The sequence below is a fragment of the Bombus vancouverensis genome, chromosome 14 (assembly GCF_051014615.1).
Source record: "Bombus vancouverensis nearcticus chromosome 14, iyBomVanc1_principal, whole genome shotgun sequence".
NCBI classification, from domain to species: domain Eukaryota; kingdom Metazoa; phylum Arthropoda; class Insecta; order Hymenoptera; family Apidae; genus Bombus; species Bombus vancouverensis.
In genome coordinates, this window is record NC_134924.1 from 9,800,406 (window position 1) to 9,821,739 (window position 21,334).

Sequence of the window (21,334 nt, forward strand, 5' to 3'; positions counted from 1 at the left end):
GAATCAAGTATAATAGCTTTTACAGGATTGTAAAAATATTTAATTTTTCGCTCGCGCCCTTTCGAGAAGTTTTGTTAAGACCATGATAAACTATAACGAGACTATTTTTATCCATAGAACAGTGTAACAAAATTGATGCAAAAGTAACGAACTGAGAAGAAAATCTTCTCAGTTCCTAAACGATAATGCAAAAACGAGCAAAAACCATCACTCGGTCAAAAATTACCCTCGAATCGGGCCAAATAATTCCACCTTGCCTCAATTATCACTTACACAATCTCCGAGTTCCATCGCGGCCAATTAGCATTCCGGGTGTGGAGGAAAAAAGCGTCGCTTCCGGAAAGAGAGCCGAGAGAGAAGCAAGCGCAAGGGTTAAATCAATTCGCACGATTCCCCGGCAACAATAAAATTCGTCGCGGTGTCGAATTTTAAAATTCAATTGCTGGTCGGGGCGCGGCGTGTAAAAAGCGTCGAGCGAAGACGAAGGAAAGAAGAAGGAAAAGAAAGGAAGAAAAATTGTAAAAGATGAGAATAACGAAAGAGGAAGAGGATCAAGAGGACGAGCGGTGACAGAGCGCGGGAAAGCACCGAGATTTCGCCGGAAATATTTCCCGCCATTGGCATGCGGCCCGCGATTATTCGTATATTTCGAAAGACCGGTACAAATTGTTCCCGCTTCCGGCCCTAGCCGCGTATCCCTGTCTCCGCGACCGTTTAAAATTCCACGCGCGACCCTGCCCACCGCGATCCAGGATTTTGATTCTCGCCGTTCGACGCCGCTTAGCGCAAACCAATACGATCTTGCGCGCGTTCACGCTCATATTCTTCTTTTTGTTGGAGAATGTGTGCGCCAACGACGTCTCTACAGAGCCGCGTGTACGATCATCGTTCGCCCGCTTGCTTCCCTTTTCCTTCTTCGGTGTGTACTTACGTGATCGAATACGTAAGCAGCCGGCTTTCTCGTTCTTTTACCGCGAATTCCACGATTCGCTTCCACGCCACTCTACCCACCCTTTCGAACTCGCCTACCTGCTTCGATCCGCTCGATGGAAATCCAGATAGAATTCGAGTTATTTGCTGGGATATTTTAGTTGCGTCGGGGGGCGAGGGGTAACGTCTCGATCCGCCGCCTCCCTCTACAGCTCCACTCGGCTTCCTCGGCACGACGTCGTCGTTTCCTTCTCGATTGGATTTCTGAGAAGCTTCTTCTTGGAGTACGCGTGACGCTAATAACGATGTCTGGCGAGATCGCCGAGGAGAGGATGATACGTTAATAGACGCGTTTTTGCGTTTGTTTGGTCCACGGACGATGGGGTTGCGTGACGAAGCTTTCGCAGATGAGAATAAAGAAGGAACGATACAGGGAAGATGCTTTAAATTGAACTTTAACTTCGTGATGGTCGATGATATTTCTTAGCGTGCAACTGGGCATTCTTTCAAGTTCTAGAATTGTTTACAGTTTCGGAATTTTGTATTTGTTCTATAGTTTTATGTATTTCATTCTTTTGAAGTCTGTAGCGGAGATAGGTGGAATAAGATGACGTAAAATTAGAAGAGTGTCGTATCTCTGACGTCAAGTACAAAGGACGCTATTTTCTACTGTATTCGTGGGTAATAAATTTTAATAATTGTATAATCTCATAGTTCTTTGAACACGGAACCAACTACTGGCTAATTGCAAGAATCGACATAAGTATAATTCGACCATCTTTCGCGAAACGTAGCTCGCGTACGTTGCAAGAGCGCCGAGGGAAAATAATTGAAGGTAATTCATAAAATTGTCCCTCCGTTCAAAGGATAAATACACACGGTCCACGGGCGACTCGCCGAGTCGTTTAATTAAGTCTTCGCGGTGGAACAAGCTTAACGAATGTAAAAGACAGGGTAAATTCGTTCTGCCGTGAACCGCCACGCGGCAGTACGTCTTCCTCGCGAGAGATGTAATTTAATCGCACGATTAAAGCTCCGTGGGAGAAAGAGAGGTCTATAAAAGTGGTGGAGGCGTGGCAAGGGGTTGTGAACGTGAGGGGGTGGAAACGAGAGACGCGTCCCGACAGATAGAAATGGGACAACACCGGACGATTCTTTTGCGACGCGTATTTAAGACGTTTAAGCGTAAAAGCGCGCAGCGCAGCCATTTTTTCTCGGCGAGATAGCGAATACTAGCGTCGTCGTTCTTCACCGTGAACGCATTCGAAACTAAGTCGGCAATCGTAGTTCGTTTCTTTTTTTGAATTTATTTTAATGGTTTTAATGATTTCTTTGGCGATTTCTTCTTTGTGAATTTTTGCACCTTTTCTACGTGCTTTGCTTGTGTTATTTACGAAGCTTCTCTCAGTGACTCTCATTTATTTACTTCCTTCCGATTTTTCTTAAACTCATATAAATATCTTCAATATTTGGCTTGTACGTGTATACGTATCTTGTTAGTTAAAATTCCCTTTATCTTGCCACTGTAACTGGAGATTCAAGTTATTCATGAATTTATTATCATAATTATCGAATATTAAATAACATCTCCATATTGTTCTACCGTCGCTATTCTCTTATCGTTCGCTAAAAAATTTGCATCGTTGAAGCTTTCAAAATGTTGTCCATCCTCATTTCCCTTTATTATTGTAATTTTTAGTAGCGTAACAAGTATGCCGAAAAATGTGCAAATCTCGAACAAATTTCACCGCAGGTATTCCTACCCTTACAAATTCGTCTCTATCGTCGAACCTCCAACGCCAACTTTCATTTTTCACAAATTATTCGGAGAATTCCATCTGAAGAATTAAATCTTTTACTTTTCACCACAAAGCCTCTGCATATTATATACGGTAAACCTGCACAAACTTTCGCAATTCACAATCTTCGCAAACACCAGCGAACACTCGATACATCGTATGATCGATACGCGAAGCACGTTAATTCCGTATACTTTTTATCGGTTTTAACGAGATCTCGGTTATGATAATGATAATGAGACGATAATCGATAGCCACTCGAGCTCGAGCCGCATTATCGTTCCGTTATCGGTTCAGGTATTTCGCGGTCGGATAATTGAGTTTTTCGCGACGAGTTACGACGACGTTAAAGGCGTGAAAGCCCGCCAAGCTGAGACGTAACACGGGAACGTCGATGGCCTGTTGCGTGTCTATCACTATGAAAGCGGTCATTCGCCACGTACGAGACGCTAGTTTGCGCCACGGTAAAACTGTACCCTGCTAGAGCGGACGTGTTGCCGTGCTCGCGAAATTATGGCGCAGCCCGTTTCATGTTGCAAAAGTGTTCTTGTATAACGGCCACGACGGCAACTCGTTTCGAAACTGCGCTTTAGCGCCGACGAATATATCTGATACGGGTTTTCGTGGTCGTTGCGCCATGATCGTTGATACTGACGAGCGAAATCGAGGTTAATGGTTTGCTTAAGTGTAATATTTTGGAATTTGATAGCGATGCTCGTGGTATACTATGGTTTAGGAGACGTTGACGCGGTAATACTTGGTTAATTGTAAGCAAAACGGATGCTTTGTTTATTCGAAGTATTATAAATGTTAATATAATATAACGACGGGAAAATGTGATGTTCTAGATTGTGTTACAGATAAAACGTAATGCTTCGTATTAGTGTGTTTCAGTGACTTTTCAATGTAAACACTCGATTGATTGATAGATTGTTTCTTTTGTTATATAAGTACCATACGTAGATAAAATATTCTACTGTCATTTTACAACAACGACATTCCATTACTTTAAGAAATTGTTTGTCAGAAATACCGTTTGAAAATTATTAAATATATGATCTATGGATTAATATTATTGGAAAAACGAAGTAGTTTGACATCTATTGTTTGTTGGTTCGATAGTGAGCACACTTTTAACGACACGGTAGAATATAAGAACGCGAAATTCTACTTAAGCAGTCGATTATCGTATAAATATTATACGAGCGTGTCGCATCGAGTAAGATTAGAGCAAAGTACCAGAGAAAACGAGCAATTTGTAGCGAGCGTCTGAATAAAGGTTGATGCTGGTTATTTCCGATGAATCGGATATCGAATTGAAAAGAAGGAAAGCAGGATCGCAGAGTGGATTGGAACACTGTCGAATTTGTGAGAGATCCGCCGAAAGCTTTTCAGATTTGCATACTGCCGAATTTTATTGAATACATTACTCAACGACTGACAGATCTCTCTTCAAACTTATTGAAAGCAAACATTAGTATTAAAAGGGGAGAACGGATTTTATTAATAGCGCAGCTATACGAAAATCACGTCTATATTTATCTTTTTATATGTTCTTCGTCTTTCTGTATCCCATTATGGAATACTTGATACAACATAGATAGTTTAATCGACAAATAATTGTTCGGAGTACTGTACAAATTTCTTTTCGTTATCTTCTTCTATTTTAGTATTTTTCGCAATATTTTATTGATAATTTCGGAAACAATATATGTTTTCTAACTGAAGAGTTTTCTAAGCAACGTCGTTTCTTCTATCGTCATTTCATTCTATTGTTTAGCTCGTTCTGTAAAAATACTTTTTTAGAATCCTTAGAATAAAGATCCTAACATTTAAACATATTTAGCGGATATAATTCTCACCGCAAGGCAGACCGCACGTGGGCAGCCGCACAATTGTTTCTAGTTACGATCGATTCTCCTAATGAGATTCTATACGAAAACTACGGCAACGTATTTCATTGCTGCGAGGTAAATTACACGATAACACACATAGAATTGTGATCTAGTTTCCTCTGTGATCAACGTACCCGAAATTAAGATATCAATTTCCTATGAAAGACCGAGTCTTAAAAACCTATGTCTAAAATATATCATATTACGAGAACCATCAACGAATTTAATTGTTTAAATCAACAGAAACGTCGATATTTCTTATTATTAAATGTATCGTCCAAAATAAACAAAACTATCCAATCATCCGAGTATTTTTTATCCACTTCTCAAAGTATACTTTCTATACAGCTATCGACGCGGTAGAGTAAAACGATAAGTGTTTATCAGAGATAAATTTCTGCTACATTTTACCTTGCGCTCTTTTATCATTTTTCGTAAAATATATCAAGTACTCTTATCGCCAACTATGTACAACATACCAAGCAACGCATTATCCATCAAAGTACCATTCAATCAGAGTCGCGAAAGAATCACCCCCGCGGTGAACACTTACGACAATTCGACGGCAGTTAGGCGCATCCGAATCAATGGCACTCGACCATTATCTTTCCTCTTCATCCATGCGAGGCGAGCCGCAGGGTACGCCCCGATAATTATAATCAGTCAGTAGGGGTCTGGCCAGGGGTTAGCCTGGATCGTCCAGGTCACTCGGGGGTTGATGTAACAAGAGCAAGACAGACAGAGAGAGAGAGAGAGAGAGAGGGAGAGAGACATTCAGCTAACGACAGAAGGAGAGAACTCGTGTGTCGTCTCTCCTCGCTACGACAGAGGGTGGACAGAGCATTTACATCATTTAATTTATGACCCTCTACGCTGCACCGACAACAAGCGCGAGAAGGCTGTGTCCCTGTAGGTGTACGCGTAGTCGCGCGTGTGTAGACGTATACTCGCTGCCGGACACAGCATGGATCGCACACGGACGCATATCCAGAATAAATTTGCATACGCATGTAACGGTGCACGGTTGCAGTCGTGGAAAGAGGGGAGAAAGGGGGTTCCTGCGGGGAAGAAGCAGAGTGGAACACCGATGCCCTCCCTCGAAATCGAACTCGCCGCGTTGGAGAACGCTGGGGTGAGAACGATCTCGATGTCGAGCGAATCGTACTGGCTGGATAATGCCGTGTCGTTTCGACCGGTTTGCGACTGCTCGCGCCGAAATACAGAGGATGCCTGAATGCCGAATGATTAGGTGATTCGCTGACTGTGAGCGCAGGGTGCTGTTGCGTGCGTATGTAGTCGACGCGTAGTGGATGTTTATTGGGATTATTAGCGTGGAAGAGAGTTTGAATCTTTTCGGTGGATGCTCGGAAAATCAATTTGGCCATCTCTAGACCTAAATACTGTTTTGCGAGCAGTAACGTTCATGCGAAATATTTGACTTGAGTATTAGTGGATCTGGAAGTTTGATTGGCCGTGAACAGTATATTAAGTTTTGACGAGGCAGGTAGAACTTCAGCTTGTACACCGTAAGATCTACGGGAAGCCGCAACTTGGCGAAGTCACAGACAAATCGGATTTTAGGTTGCGTGTTTTTAGTTAATACACGCATCGATATTTACCCGTCTCAGCGTCTTATTTAAACAGCAATTAATTGCGTCTAACGATTTTCTCGTTAAATATTCACTGAGCAAACTGTTCTGTAACTTCATTGCAATGGCACGGTATAAAAGAATTGTTCAAATAAAATTACCTACATGTTATATTAATTATCGACTGTTAATCGAACGAACGTATCATCTTTTTCATTCTCCTCTCTTTCATTTCGTAATGAAACCGTGGTCCTTTGTGTCAGAAATCAATTCTTCGTTTGAAATTCGTCCTAATACGTTTAATGCGACGATTAAGTCCGACCACAGGCTGATAGTATTTTATGCGATTGAAGGTAAATGAAATCTCCATATGACTTGTAATATCGTTTCATCTACGAAAATTCCAAAATTGCAGGCTTGTATGGTGCTATCGAAAAATCATGTAAACAGTAAGCAGAATATCGAAAGCTGATACATTTTGTTGTATGGCTGTCTACTTCGTATTTGAAGTATACAATACTCGAAGAGTATCAATCATCGTAACATTTCATAGCAGCGGAATTTTTAGGATAAAATTTTTCGTAATATAAAGCGAGAGCAAGTTAAGATTCAATAAGCCCGATTTTTACGTGTGGCGAACGTGTTCAATTAAGACGCCAACGAACGAAGGATTAAAATTCGTGACCATCCCATTTTCCACGTCTTGGTGGCGCGACAGTTCGCTACCTTAGCGAACGAAGATGTAATTCTTTTAATTACTGGCTAGCTTAAAATACAGCCCCTTTTAAAGCGCGCGAGAAACGAAGGAACGCTGGTTACGCCAGGACAACGACAGCGAAGAAAGAGAACGAGAGAAAGAGCACTTTCGCGAGGCTTCAAATTAAAACGCGTAATTACGCTGGGCGAATTTAGCTGCAATTAGTTTACGATTGGCTTTCAACTTGCTCCTGGACCGCATTGCCATTCGAATTTCCGAAATTGACTTACTTCCCTGTCAAGCGACGACCGTGTAATATCTCATTTTCATTTTGAAAAACAGACGTCCTTGGCGAAAAAGGAGTTTAGGGAAAGATACATTTCAAGGATGACACGAGTGATTCCTTTCGAAAGTGTAGAGATGACGCGCGTTTCTATCTACTTTGTTATTTTTCTAACAATAGAGTTATGATTTACGAGTTAGGAGGTAGTCTTGGAATAATTTTATTGTTTGTAATGGAAGATATCGGTTTTCGGAAAATTGAGAAGGAATCTTTCGTGATTTCGGATAAAGTATGGAGAGAAATAATACGTATTTCATATTTGTTTTAAGTAAATATCAATCATCCTGATAATTCACAACTATTAGGTCGTCCGAAAAGTTTCTTTTTAACGAAATAATGGGTGCACAACATTTTCCGTTTTATATTACATCATCGAATTACATGGTCCATTTTGTTCTATCAAAATAAAGATCACAACGTTCGACTGATTAGGTTTCATGTTTGTATAAAGATGCGTTGTTATAAAAGACGTGTCTGTCAAAGAAAGACACTTTTCGGACAACCTAATATATAATTGTCATGACGTTTATAACATTCGTGGACGAATAATATTTGATACGACGACTGTTGTTTGCAGTAAGGAAATCTTTACGTCCCAAACAAACAATGCCTGTAATAGTAATAATAATAATAATCGGACGATGGAATAAAGCGTATTATAGGAATACATTTCTATTGCAGAATGTCCAAAGGCGGTACAGATTCCGGTTGGCTATGGCTCGCTTAGTGAAGCCTCAGATCCCGCCGTCCGAGCCGCCCCTCATCTCTCCATGGCAGCCACGGTAAGTAAATTGACGCTAAAACATTGTTAACCAGAGACCCTTCGTTGCTCCTTATGCAACGCTATGCCAACAGTCTGTCCGTCGACGAGTTTCCCCGTCTTGATCTTAATAAGTGGACGACAATAAAATTAGTTTCGTTAGCAGGGAATCTCGCGTGTCCCATGCGCGTGTCTTCCGTTTTCGGCTAACGGCCATTCCTTTACCGCGTTTACCCTCGTCAACGCTTTTCTCGTCTGAGATTCCGATATCAAAGTTATCCGTTTCTCCACGAATATCCTCTATAGCAATTTGTTTCCGATGTCACTCGATAGTGGAGAAAGATTTGTTTCTGCGAGTTTAAGTTGAATTTATCCGTCGTTCTAAGGTAGAATTTAATGAATTTTGTACATTTGTACATTTCTTATTCTATTTCTAATAAATTCACGTTCGTTTATGTAGTAACTTTTAAAAATTATAAATTTCAAATAAATTAACAATAAATAATACATTGAAATAGAATGAATACTTGGTATTATGATATGTACAAGGGTGAAAATAATAGAGGAAGAATATATATCAAGTAATTAGTTTGGGGTAGTTTAAGCAGATGGGTATTAATGTAAGCGCAAAGTGTTTCAATAGTGTTGTAGTTTTACTTCGATATAAAATTCAATATATATTACATTTTTTACTTTGCATATAAATAATAATGCCTAAAGCCGCGCTTTAACCTGCTATCTGGAAAGACGACTTAACTTGTCACAAAAATTGCCAATATTTTAGACACAGTGATTGATTTATTCGAAGATATTTATTCCTCGAAATGCAACCTTATATTTATATCCAAAATATGAAAAAGCTATATACAATGTTACTACACTTTGACCATTTTTATTAAGAAAATTTTTAACTTCGTATCTGAAGCAGTTTATGATTATAGTACAATCTCGTTAATAGGCCGAGGGTATAATCATCTTCGTATAATTAACGATAATTCCAGGTGGTAAATATAAAATGACAACCATAAGCAATGTTACATACATGAATTTTATTGTTCACAAATTTTATAATCTTCGGTAATCAAAGAATTATTTCATACCGTGAACCGTAGTCTAACGATCTTGAAATACATCATCATTGATCTTCCCTGTAAAACGTTACGATTTCGAGCATTGTCGCTGTATCCCCCCGGAGAACAACCCTTCCTCAATCTCGTAGTTTATACTCCGAGTCCCATCGGTCACTAGGCCCTAGAGGAAGGCCTGTTTGTCAGCGTGCACGTGCAGCAGCGCGTTACGATGGAGACAGGGGCACTTCGTTCTCCCTTCACGATGGACAAAGTCCAAAGTTTCAGACCGCCCCTTCCGGATATTCGTTCCTCGTATATCTCCAGCTTGGCCGGCTACGTACGCGCCTGCCTGGATCAAACAGGACGAACGTCGTTGCAACTAGGTGTTCACAGGGTGCAGGTTATTCTTGAATACCCGTTAAAGGTAGAACCTATTTTTTTGAAATACGATTGAAATACGTGTACTTTTGCGAGGGTGGACACACACCCTACAAGTTAAAAATATGTATGATTCTATGGATCGTTGTTGTACCTGTATCACTATAATGGAATTAATTGCGATTAATTATGTATATTATTTTGTCGTGTTGCGAGGATTCGTTACATTAGCACCAGAATTTCTAATCACTTAAGTTGACGTTCCTGCCATTTTCTCTTATACCAATCGTTTAAAATTCATTCTATTCCTCCGTGAAAGCTCACAGCTCACGCGCAGCCTTAATTCCACTCTTTATACACCATTTTCCTATTCCATTTTCCATCACCCAATTTGTAAATTTAAAATAACATACTTTCCAAGGAATGGAACAAGTAGCACACAGAATCTATCGCGAGCAAACTAGTCCAAGGGGAAAATTGAATTACAGATACTCTTTCCGCAAAATCGTCCGTAAATACGCAACTCACAGTAGGATCTGTAAATATCCTTATTGCTAAATATTTCTATTATCCTTATTGCTATAATGGCAATCCATCTGCCCCGTTCCACCCCTACGAAAGAATTCTACTTACCAGCTCCTTCCCGTGTTTTCAGCAACGTTGATCGTTCTTGAATTGCAGTAAGGAGGGTAGAAGTTCGGTGATCGTCGGTCAGAGGGTGGCTGCTTGTTGCGAGGGAACTAATTGGGTGGCTAGAGCACGCGAAGGGCTACGCTATCGGCACGAACATCCATTTTGATCGTTGGCGGCCGCAGCCGCGCCATCAGACTTACCCCTATACTGGCTCTCGTAGATGTTCCATCGATGTATTGGCCGACCGTTTATCGCTAGTCGATAACACGCAACACGCACCTGCGCTGGAATTCTCGGCGACGCAAACTAGCGTAGCCGAGGTCGCTGTCGGTTTCCGTTGTTTTCGTGACATTACGGACTCATTATGGGGTGACTGTTTGATGTAGAGTTGATCGAGCGAAGGGATATATATAACGTCTGGGGTGTAAGAGCCGTGGAAGGAGAATTAAGGGGCTGGTTAGGGTGGTTTGTTAGGTATGTTTGACGTGGTCGTATCTAGGGTGACTTTTCTGTAACATACAGGTGGTTGCTGTTTTCTTGGATTGGCATATGACTTATTGAATGTCTATTTGTTCTTCTTGATTAGTTGGGGATCGTTATCGTAACTATTTGGGAATTACTTGCTATCGGGGTTTTCTAGTTAAATATGAGGAGGAAAATTAGTTTTATATTGAAAGTATCAAGGTCCGTTTCGAATTGATCTAAGTTTAGGTGTGAAGTCTAGACTCTGAAGGGATTTCGCGAAAGCTCTACCACCATACACTTGTCCGATCGATTCAATCTATTTTCCCGATGCTTCCTCGAGCTTAGAGAGTGTTTAAAACTGATTGGAGAGCGGCCTCCATTAAACCGGTGAATAAATGTAAGGAAATGGGGATTCGAGTTGCTTAGGAATAGATTGTGATGTATTTTAGCTGCACTGATATAGTATAGGATGATAGAAAATTGTTAGACATACGGGCGTACAGTACAGGGTGTGTAATGTTGAACGCAGTAGTATATGTCTGATAAATCAGACACGTCAGTCTATTAAATTTTAAGCAAGTGTGATCCTTACATTATTTTGTTCCTTCAATTTTTTTTGAAATTTTTGTACGTAGGTATCGGTAAAATTTACAAAATCTTCGAAAGTTTTAATCAAAATTGGTTATTGTTTTTATACAATAGTTGATTTTCCAAGGTTCCATCTTCCATTTAAAGCGTAATTCCACCATATACGCTGTATTCCACTATGTGGTTCTGTAAATTTCAATTACCGCTATTACTTGAAGCAATAGGTGCAAAAATGATTCGCAAGAGTCATATGCCTGCAAAAGAAGATACAGTAGCAATAACTTTTTGTTAGGAGATAAGCATCAGTCTTGATTCTTTAAGTAGGACGTCCAATGCTTCATAATCAAATTCATTTCGTTGTTTGAACGGAAAATCCTGCACTGTGAAAAACGTGTATTGTATTGTACAACGCTATTAACATTCGGTTTGAAAAATCACGCTTCATCTGCAGATTTCCACCTACAAAAACACTGTTGCTACTACATTGTGCCTCTCATCTATCCTTCGAGAAGAAAGAAAGATTATATGCATAGATCAATGGTTATCACGAACAGTATAAAAGGTCAGGTGGCATTAAGCGACGAGTTAAAGTGTCGAAAATTAAGGTAGCTGAATCCATATCTTGCATCGCCTTTCCTTTTGGCGTCGGTAACGCCTGTCTCGAAGGAGACGTGCTTCCAATTGCAGGGTAAACCAAACCTGACGTTTCCATGCCGCTGGTTTTCATTAAGAAGCCAAACTGCAACCACACGTAACAGACTAGCCGTGTTTAGCATTCAGCTCCGCTCCTGTTCGACGCCCACCCCTCTAAGCGCCAGCTTCTCACCCCTCTATCGACCTTCTGCCAACCTTCCATCCATAATAAAATATTACGCACGCCGATTATACGCGTAATTGCCGGCCTAGTCTATCGGAGAGTGTTCCATCAGTTTTGCGATCGATCACGTTACACCATGGTAATTAGTAATTAATATTTTTCCATGTCCTGATAGAGGATCGGATATTTAGGAAATTGCTTTATAACAGTAGAGCAACAGATTGTAAGTCGATTAAATATGTTATTTTAAATGTAACTCGATATATTAGAATCAAATTTCAACGTGTATATATATATATATATATATATATATATATTTTATACATATTTTATACATATATATATATATATATATATATATATATATATATATATGTATGTATGTATATATAGAGAGAGAGAGAACGATCGATTATTTGAAAGTTAATTTAATTTTTCTAAATAAAATTATTCTATATACAGTTTCATAGAGCTTATATATTTAAATATGTTTATCGTTATATTAATAATTAAAAGTTGTTATTCGCGTTTAATATCAATATCAAGAAAATACTGTGAAATAAAAAATTCCCTCGTACATGAAAACGAAATTATTCGACTAGCCGAACATTTCGATTATCCAAACAGGGTATGCCATAATTAATTAGAATAATCACGGTTCTGTTGTATTTTGGTTCCCTTGTTTACATCGCATACGACGAATTTCTAGCGTATAAGTCCTTTTAGCGGAAAATTAAATTCTTCGTAAATTAAAGAATAAGCTTCATCCAATATTTGTGTAAATGAACATTTTTCGTTATCCTGATGTCTACTATCGCCCAAAAAAATTCTACATATTCATAAACATCCTGTTGAAAATATCACGGATTGAGTTGCCGACTTATATACCATTATTTATGTACATCGATAAGCATCAAATCAGACGTATTTCTTTTTCTCCTTATTTATTGTTCAAACATTTTCCATTTCGTCGCATAAAATTCTAATTCCGTCCTAATATTTTTCCAATCGCTACCGGTGGTGTTTTTATTGAAAAAAAATGTTTCATTTCTTTTCTCCGAATATTGTCCCATATAGCAACCGAACGATGCTCACGTGAAAAGCATTTTTGCGCTTTAAAACGAATCATTAATTTCACAATTTTTCCGCCTAACCGAGGCAACCTCGGCGAAGCAACTTTTTTTCTTTTATTACCGAGCAAAGAAGTTGACCCTCTTTCCTTACAGCATCTCAACGTTTTTTGCACGCGTGTGCCGTCAAAGCGAATCGATTAATTAAGCACCGACGTGCATGCTTCTTTCACGAGCACCGGCTCGCTAATCATTTCCGTCTTGAAAATTCATTCATTTTGCCGGTTAAAACGTCCGATGTTAAAATATCTTCTAACTTGCATGGGATTTTCGTCGATTAAAAGATCCATCGAATATACCGCGACCTTTGCCCTCATCTCGTTAACTTGTCTATTTAATCATTTTCGATCCAGTATCGGGTTTTCCACCCTCTTTCAGAAGGAGGTCTGCTCAGCAGGGTTGAGAAGAACCATAGCGACAGAGTCGAAGGACAGACATGTAAGAAGAAAGGGGAAACAGCTTTGTATTCGAGTCCATAACAATGCCAGTGATGCAAAGAGTTGCTCCCCTCCGAACGATAGTCAAACTGGTCCGACTATGGGCTGTAGTTTATTGGTTTTTTATGATTCCACTTTGAAAACAAGAGCGCTTAACCTACAGCCGCGAACACCGAGGCTTCAAATATTTGGTTCTTGTGGAAAGATTTCGACATTTTTTCCCCCTTTCCGAGTTCTGTTGTCTTTTCAGGGTTGGAAGATTAGCTTCTCTTCTAATTCTAAGAATAACTGAGATTATTATTATTTTAAATTGCTTCTCTTATCTATTTATAAGAAAATTTCAGACTTCCTAGAGATTTTAATACTCTTTGCTTTTGTATATCGATCGACGTTATCATTATTCTTTAATTTTCTGATTTATATGAGATTTAGCGGCTTTTATCGATACTACTCGACGATTATAAGAGACAAAATTTTTTATTTAACGTTGTTCGATCAAACATAAATCATAGAAAAATTTGTCTTTTCATCTTTTGCTTTCTCAGATCGTTCACGGGCCAAAGACAGCGAGCACTCCGTGTAATTAGAATTAATTCGATCGCGTCGAGCAACGATGATTTCAGATCTTTTTTTCCTTTCCCTGGCTTCGTTTCGTTTTCCATCCAGTATTTCCGGGCCGAGCGTGCACTCGGTTTCAAGTTCGTACTTTCGAGCCAATCCAAGAGCGGTCTAGAGTTCTCAGACCCGTAAATCCTTTAAGTGTCTCCCCGCTTTTACCACTCAACCCCTGGAGTGTAGATAACAGAGTGAGGAGGAGTAAAGCGAAGTACTTACTTGTGCAGTTGTGCCATTTTTCTTTGCGCGCGTCTGCCCGCTATTTTTTATGCGCATCTCTCGCAAGTAATATCGCGACCGACGCGCAAACAAATATTCTTTGGCACGCGATACACAAGCATCGACCATCCACATCTTGCTCATTCTCTACATACGACGTGAATGAAAATTTGTTCGTTTCGTAGACCCGTTCTTCGTTATGCGCGCGCCACGTTCCATATTACCGCGTTTCATGGAAAAAGAAACATTTGCTTCTTTCGCTAATAATTGCGCGCTGGGTATAAAAAATACCTCGAGATTTGATTCGAGGAACAGCGTAAGGTTGAAAAATTCTCGCCTTTGTATCGTCGAGTATACCGTAGTTAAAGGCTTCTTTCTATTAAGCCCGAAATAACTCCTCGTAAAGTTTTTACGCTATAATTTTACCATTTTTTTTTTTAGAAATTAATGTATTAATTGTATTTCTTCGTTGGTAACACACATATATATAAATGAAGAAAAAAGTAAAATATATTTATCTCTCTTTTTGATCGAGAGGTCGCTAGCTAACAAACTAAACTTCTAATTTCCACTCGTAGAAAGCTAACGAGGTCTAATCCAGGATATTTGCTAGAGGAGAGAAAAAGGCGAGTTCGAACGTCGATTCAGCTGGCTACCCGTTAAAGAACAAAAAAAAAAAGGTCGAACTCCAGAAACAAAATCGATCGCTGGTAGCAAAACATGACTCGAGCACCGATCTCGGCCACGTGATCCGAAAAATTCGTGGCGAAAGGAGAAACCCTCGAAAACTGGCAAATTAGTTCGACCGGATTCCCTGGATTCTCGACTCGAACTCAAGATGAAACTCCGTCCAATCGTTAGGGTATCTCTTTTCGACGGGAATCAAAGCAAAGAGATAAAAGGGAACGTCAGAAGGTGAAAAAAATTCCCGTTTAAAATATCCATCCATCCGTTCGTCGATCTCATCGACACGGGTGTACAGGGTGTCTTAATAATCAGGTACAATTTCCAAACGGCTGCTTCTGGATGAAAAAACGAGTTGAAAATGAGGTTTCGTTTTCGAGAAAATGAAGCTTCAGTCTGTCAGATATACGTGAACTTGGCCAATTCCTAAGCGGATAAGAGCGGACGATCGACTGAAGCCTGACACTTGAAAATAAGTTGAAACCGTAGAATAAGAATTTCTTGCTTGAAGTCTCGTCTTTTAGAAAATCGAATTTGCAAGTTTGCCGACTACCTATGCATCGAACTAATTCTACGCAAATTTTGTTCCGCAGCTTTGAACCTGCTGTCGATTGTTTATTCGTCAAATTCACATATACTTAACACATTCGTCGTATGAAACAATTTCATTTCCACTTGCCTTTTCATATAAAAACCACCCTCTTGCTGATTGCACCAAAATTACTGGACACCCTGTATGAACATTCGTCTGTGTATGACGGATTTTCTATCCGAGCACCGATTAACCGAGTTCCAAAGGGTTGAAAAGGGTTTCTCCGGTGGTCGAATCGCGAAACGATCAGCGAGGCAAAGCGAGGAGCGGCGACAAGAAGCGAAGAGCGAGAGAGGACTGTGCTCGGCTAGTGGAAATTTTGCCAAGAACCACGGTAAATAGTAGTAAGGTGGAGGCTGGTGGCGTTCGCGTAGGCGTTCGACTGCACGCCACGCACACCACACGGTCGACCACGTGCACCAGGCGGCCACGAAGTTACTTTGTAGCGGCTTCGAAAAGACCGATGGCGTCGCCGAGCACTCGAGCCGGCGTGATTGTAATATAGGTCAACGTTTACACAGCTGCTTTAAGCTGGATTTACTGAAGAGCTTTCGCCCTGCCATGCCAACCGGGGCAAACTGGGACGGCAAATACATTTTTTTTTCTCCTTTTTTCCCTAATGTGTATGCGCCAATGTGTGAGTACGTGAGTACATGTATGTAGGTGTGGACGTTTGGGTGCTGATGGGTGGTACGTAGCACGTCGAGGACCTCGAGTTTGTACACCGTGATCGAGAAGACGGGGATTTTTTGAGGAAATCTTTCTCTCGAAAGGAAGACGAGGACGCAGGTTTTTCTCAGGAAAATTGGATTTTCGGAATTTTCTGGACGTACGCGGCTGAGATGAAGCTCGTTGGAAAACCTTTTAATGGATTCTGAGAGAATGTTTTTGTACATAGGGTTGATCGAAGGGTTGTTAAAACTGTTGTCGGAGGCGTGCGTGTTTTGAAGCAAGGGCTTGTAGGGAAACCAATTAATCTAGTAATAGATTACACGTCTCGAGCAATTACAATTTTTTCGTTATATTTCGTGAAACGTTAATATCATTGCAATTTTAATAGGAATATTGTGGCGATAGAAGAAAAAAATGTTTGTAGTAACGAGGGAATTAATTTCGCTAGTTGGAACGAATTTGATGAAACTTAAGTTTGTCAAAAAGCGTTCCAATGGATGGTAACATTTGCGCAAAGCTGACCGCAACCGTATTTATGACGAATAATTATTACGAATGAAAGAATCTGAAGGATTACTAAGGATATTTTGTTAGAATTTCCCCGTTCGTACTGTTAAAGCTATTGAAATTAATCCACTCGTTAGGATATATATACTTTTCGACTAGAAGTTGCTCGTTGAATAGCTTCGTTTCATTTATAATACGTGGCACCATATTTTCTTATTATTTTTGATATAAATATGTTTTGCTTGGAATGTGATAACACTATAACACATCGGAACGTGTAATCAGGTATTTATAAAAAGTATGATATAAAGTAGCAAGAGTGTGCGAATACCATGGTTCGATTTGCTTATTATTTAGAACTGGAGTAAAAAGACAAGAAATTTCTTTGGTCTCAGAGTCACTGATAATTGGCCTCGCACGCCTTCTTCTGCCACTTTGTGCAAGTACAGTGACGACAGCACTTCTAACTTCGATACCGAGTTCCTTGCCTCTAGCCATTTCTTTCCTCGTAATATCTGAGAACTTGGTTCTGTACCTTGACAAATAAAACTGTCGACTTTTCGCTAAGTCTTTTAACCTAACCCATACCAGATATACAGTATACGCTCGGGAAACAACAATTTCGTTCGCGGGATATCATATAAACTAATTGCAAGCGGAAGAAACTGAACCTCCAAGTCATAGAGTCGCGATGTTACAAAGGTTCGTAAATGACATTAGACGCTATAAAAATGTATTAACTGTAGTTCAAAAGAAAGCTTTCTATTTTTAACAGCAAAAAGTCATATGAAAGATACATGAAAATTACATATAATGAAATATTAAATTTTGATTTTTTTTTTTATATATAAATGTAAAATATAAAGGCAGTAACTTCCCATCCGAAGATTTATATCGCTATTCGTTTCTTTGACGATAGTGTGATAGTATGTAATAGTATGATATGACATCATTCATGCTATCCACCTTTATAGTTACAGTATGTTGTTAAATTGTTATTGCCTTCTATAAAATAACCCTGGACCGCTACAACGTTAGCGGCTTTCCGCTTTAGCCATGAAAAGACGTAGTACTACGTCAGCGGTGGTTACTGCGTTAAGATATACAATGTAACCTCGTTTATAAGCGTCACGAAATCCTCAAAACCTGTAGGAATTGCCATTATGTTGGAGATCAAATTTTATCTCAACGTTATCGCAAAATTCTCGTCGCTTATTTCTTCTATCGCGTTTGTTGTTTGACTTCATTCCGTAGAAAATATTCTGCCAAACAAATTTACCTTACAGAAAAGTATGACTGGCTTAATACGACTTAAATATATTACCATTAATAATTAACAGTTAACTACATACAGCCTTCTTTCGATTGTCAGTCAATTGCAAAAAAAGTTTCTACACAGTTTTTTCATCTTATACGATTCGTTTCACCGTAGAATTATTTCTACGATTACCAGCACAGCTAGTATTCGTAGATGTCTTCTTCTTTTCGTCATTCCTCTTCGTTTATTTCGGTTGCTCGTATTTGAGCCGAAGCGGCCATGAAAGTCGAATTAACCTTTCGAACTGCCTCGTTTCGAGTTTAACGTCGGTTAGTCTGAGCTTCTACGAATTTTTTTAGGACAGCTGTATACGTGCCGCGTTTCTACGTTGCGTTCCGTTTCGTGGCTTTGCGCGCGGTGCCGGAGGGTTGTTTCCGCTTGAAATTTTCACGCGACCAGCGTTGTTTCACGAGGAAAAAAGAACAACGAAAACGTTTCGTTGTATCCGTTTCGTTTGCCGCCGCGTTGTTCCGCGTTTTAGAAATTGCTTTGTTTATGAAATTAATGTCAAGTGATTGTAAGTGTACGGGCTCTGAAAATTGTTCAGCAAGTGAGAAGTAAAGAGATTTCAGATTGCTGAAAGATTCATTTTTATACAAATATTAAAAATATTTAGTATGTAACTTAAATAAAGTTATAATACAGTGGAGTTTGTATTTAGAATTCAGTAAAATCAACATTTCCAACGGTTTGATGATTCTAGGTCGATATATCTTTAAATTTTCATAAAATATCACGTTCAATTTGGATAATACAATTTAAGTAATAAATTCATAATAAAAACGTATTGTCAGTAAAATGATAAATTTGCTTTTTTTTATCATTCGTTTCATTTCCCTCGTTCCTCCGTAATTATTATTTCTTACGTCATGACACGCTATGTATCAGAATTTCTGACTATTTACGTATAACTTTTAATAATATTTTCTCAAATTTTTCATTGTACTTTTCGTTTAATTTAAAAATATATAATATGATTGTAAAACTACGTGACACTCTTTCTCGATCATGGCCTGCACAACACGCATACAGATCGGTATCTCCTAGTTTTATAAATTTCATTTCCGCTCTATTTTTTACACCGTCACGATATTCGGGAGCTTTCATTGAAATCGGAGTAATAAATTACGCGACAAAAACGTTTGTCACGTTCGGCGATCCATTACTCAGCTGCGGATAGATAACAGAAAAATTGCAGTAACTGTTAATCGAATGAATTATGTAGAATTTTCCGTGCATGCGCTCATTCGTGTTCACTGTCTCGAATAATTAATTCAGGAGATAATTACAATCAGAGAAAATTATTGCAAACAGTCAAACCATGATATTATCGGCATCGTGTATTATTTCTATCTGAAATTTTATTATCTTAATCTCTAGTAATATTATTTTTGCCATCTTATAATATAAAAAAAGTAAAAGGTATTAAAAAGGACCATTCATCATTTTGATTAATTATTATTGTACAATAAAGGTTTATGAATAATTAATTGGGAATAGAATTTGAAATTAATTTTTATTCAGCTATTCTTTCGTTAGTTCTGCGTTTCTATCTATCCTTTGTTCGAACATGAATAATTATGAATAATTTGCTTTTTGTTCTGGGTGAGTCATCGATACGCGCGAGAAAAAGTTACACAACAGGTTGTTTACGGTTTGAATGAATCATTCGTACATAATTTTGCACCTTTTTACGTTGAATAATTCGTTCTTCTTGAAAGTAACAATCTCTACGTTGTGCCATTTTCGCAGATCATAATTTTTGTGAAAAACTCGGCACTTGCACCTGCTTCAAAAGCAAATTTCGTTGTTTCTGTTGCTCGAAGTTTGGCCTTGCATCGTACTTTACACCGTTTGCTTGCGTTTCAGATCTAACAACAGATATAAATTTTAGCGACTGGTACTTGTTAGCGAGGAACATTGCACGGTGTTGGAAATCCGTTACAACGGAACACGTGCGTAGAATTCATATTAGTATGGATCACGAGACAAAGAAAATAAATCGTGCTTTAAAAACGAAGCGACTAAAGGTATTTATTGTTGTTGTAGAAATGAAACTTACATCACATGGGAAGGAAATATTGAGATCAAAAGGTAAAAATCATGAGAAATGGAACGTTTCCACTCACATTAACCTCTTCTTGGGATTTTTTATTGATCTACCTTTTATTGTATTTGACGAATCTGAAAGAATCTTCAAAACAGTTCTATTCATTCCTCCATGCAAAAAAAAAGTTCATTGTAGTTAATAATTCTAAGCGATACTGCAAAAAATAGATTATAAATTCTAAATTATAAATTCACGTGAAACAAGATTTTTTCCTTTTCTCGTGTACCAGGGAAGATTAAAATAAGTTTGCTTCTTAAATCTTCGTTTTATTTACTCAGATTGCCAAAAAGTGAAGCTGTCGGTTTTGTAGTTGCGATCCCTTCGATCGTATTTTCGACCTCGTTATAATCAATAAAACGAGGCGACCAAAACGACAAGAAAGGAAGGGAATGGAAGAAAAAATGAAGTATGCTATTGGTTATTCGCAGGATGAGCAGAGAAATCGAGGAGATGGCGTATCAGCGTGATTCTGGCGGACAAACGAAATTTGTTTGCCAACGGCGCGAATTTCGCCTCGTTGTTCCAACGGATGGATCCAATGAGATTCCAAGAAGATTAAAAAGTTGTCAACTGCTCTTTCTCCACTTCTTGGTCCGCCCCCTCAGCCGCCCTTCTGCCTCATTTTCCTCTTACTATCACGTCGCCGTCGCGTCGCCGGGAAACTTTGCTAGTTAGAATTTTGCGCGGTACGTTCCGAAAGGAAATCACCCTGTGTCGTTGCTGAAGCAAAGAAAAGCCCGGGAAAGCTACACGGTTTATCAAGTAGCAAAGCTGCTCGCCACGCGCAACTTTCTCTCTTTTCCTCTTTCCTCGCCAACTCTGTAACCAACCAAGGGAACAGATGCTCGCAAGGATGCTGTTATTTTCGACAATTAAAGGAAGGTGTTTCGATAGTACGCAGGGAACGGTGTTCGTGTAGGTATTTACATTTAACTCGCAAATATCGTGATAACGTCGAACAGTGTGATCTGTGTTACGTTCTGTAGTTCGGAAACTAAGTTTTTGTTTGATTCGCTGTATCTTACGTTTCTTTTTGAGATTCAGAGTTTACCATAAGAGAGTGCTTCTTGCACGATAATTCATTAA

General features: G+C 39.1%; 1 protein-coding gene across 3 annotated transcripts in view; it reads left to right on the forward strand.

Moving 5' to 3' along the window:
- LOC117154918 (uncharacterized) overlaps nt 1–21,334 on the forward strand; it is a 506,217-nt gene that overhangs the window by 25,597 nt on the left and 459,286 nt on the right. For all 3 annotated transcript variants that reach the window (XM_033330351.2, XM_033330377.2, XM_033330342.2), the window contains exon 3: nt 7,935–8,035. In XM_033330351.2, the coding sequence (XP_033186242.1) occupies nt 8,024–8,035 (12 nt within the window). In that variant the 5' untranslated portion in view covers nt 7,935–8,023. The remainder of the gene's footprint in view (nt 1–7,934; nt 8,036–21,334) is intronic.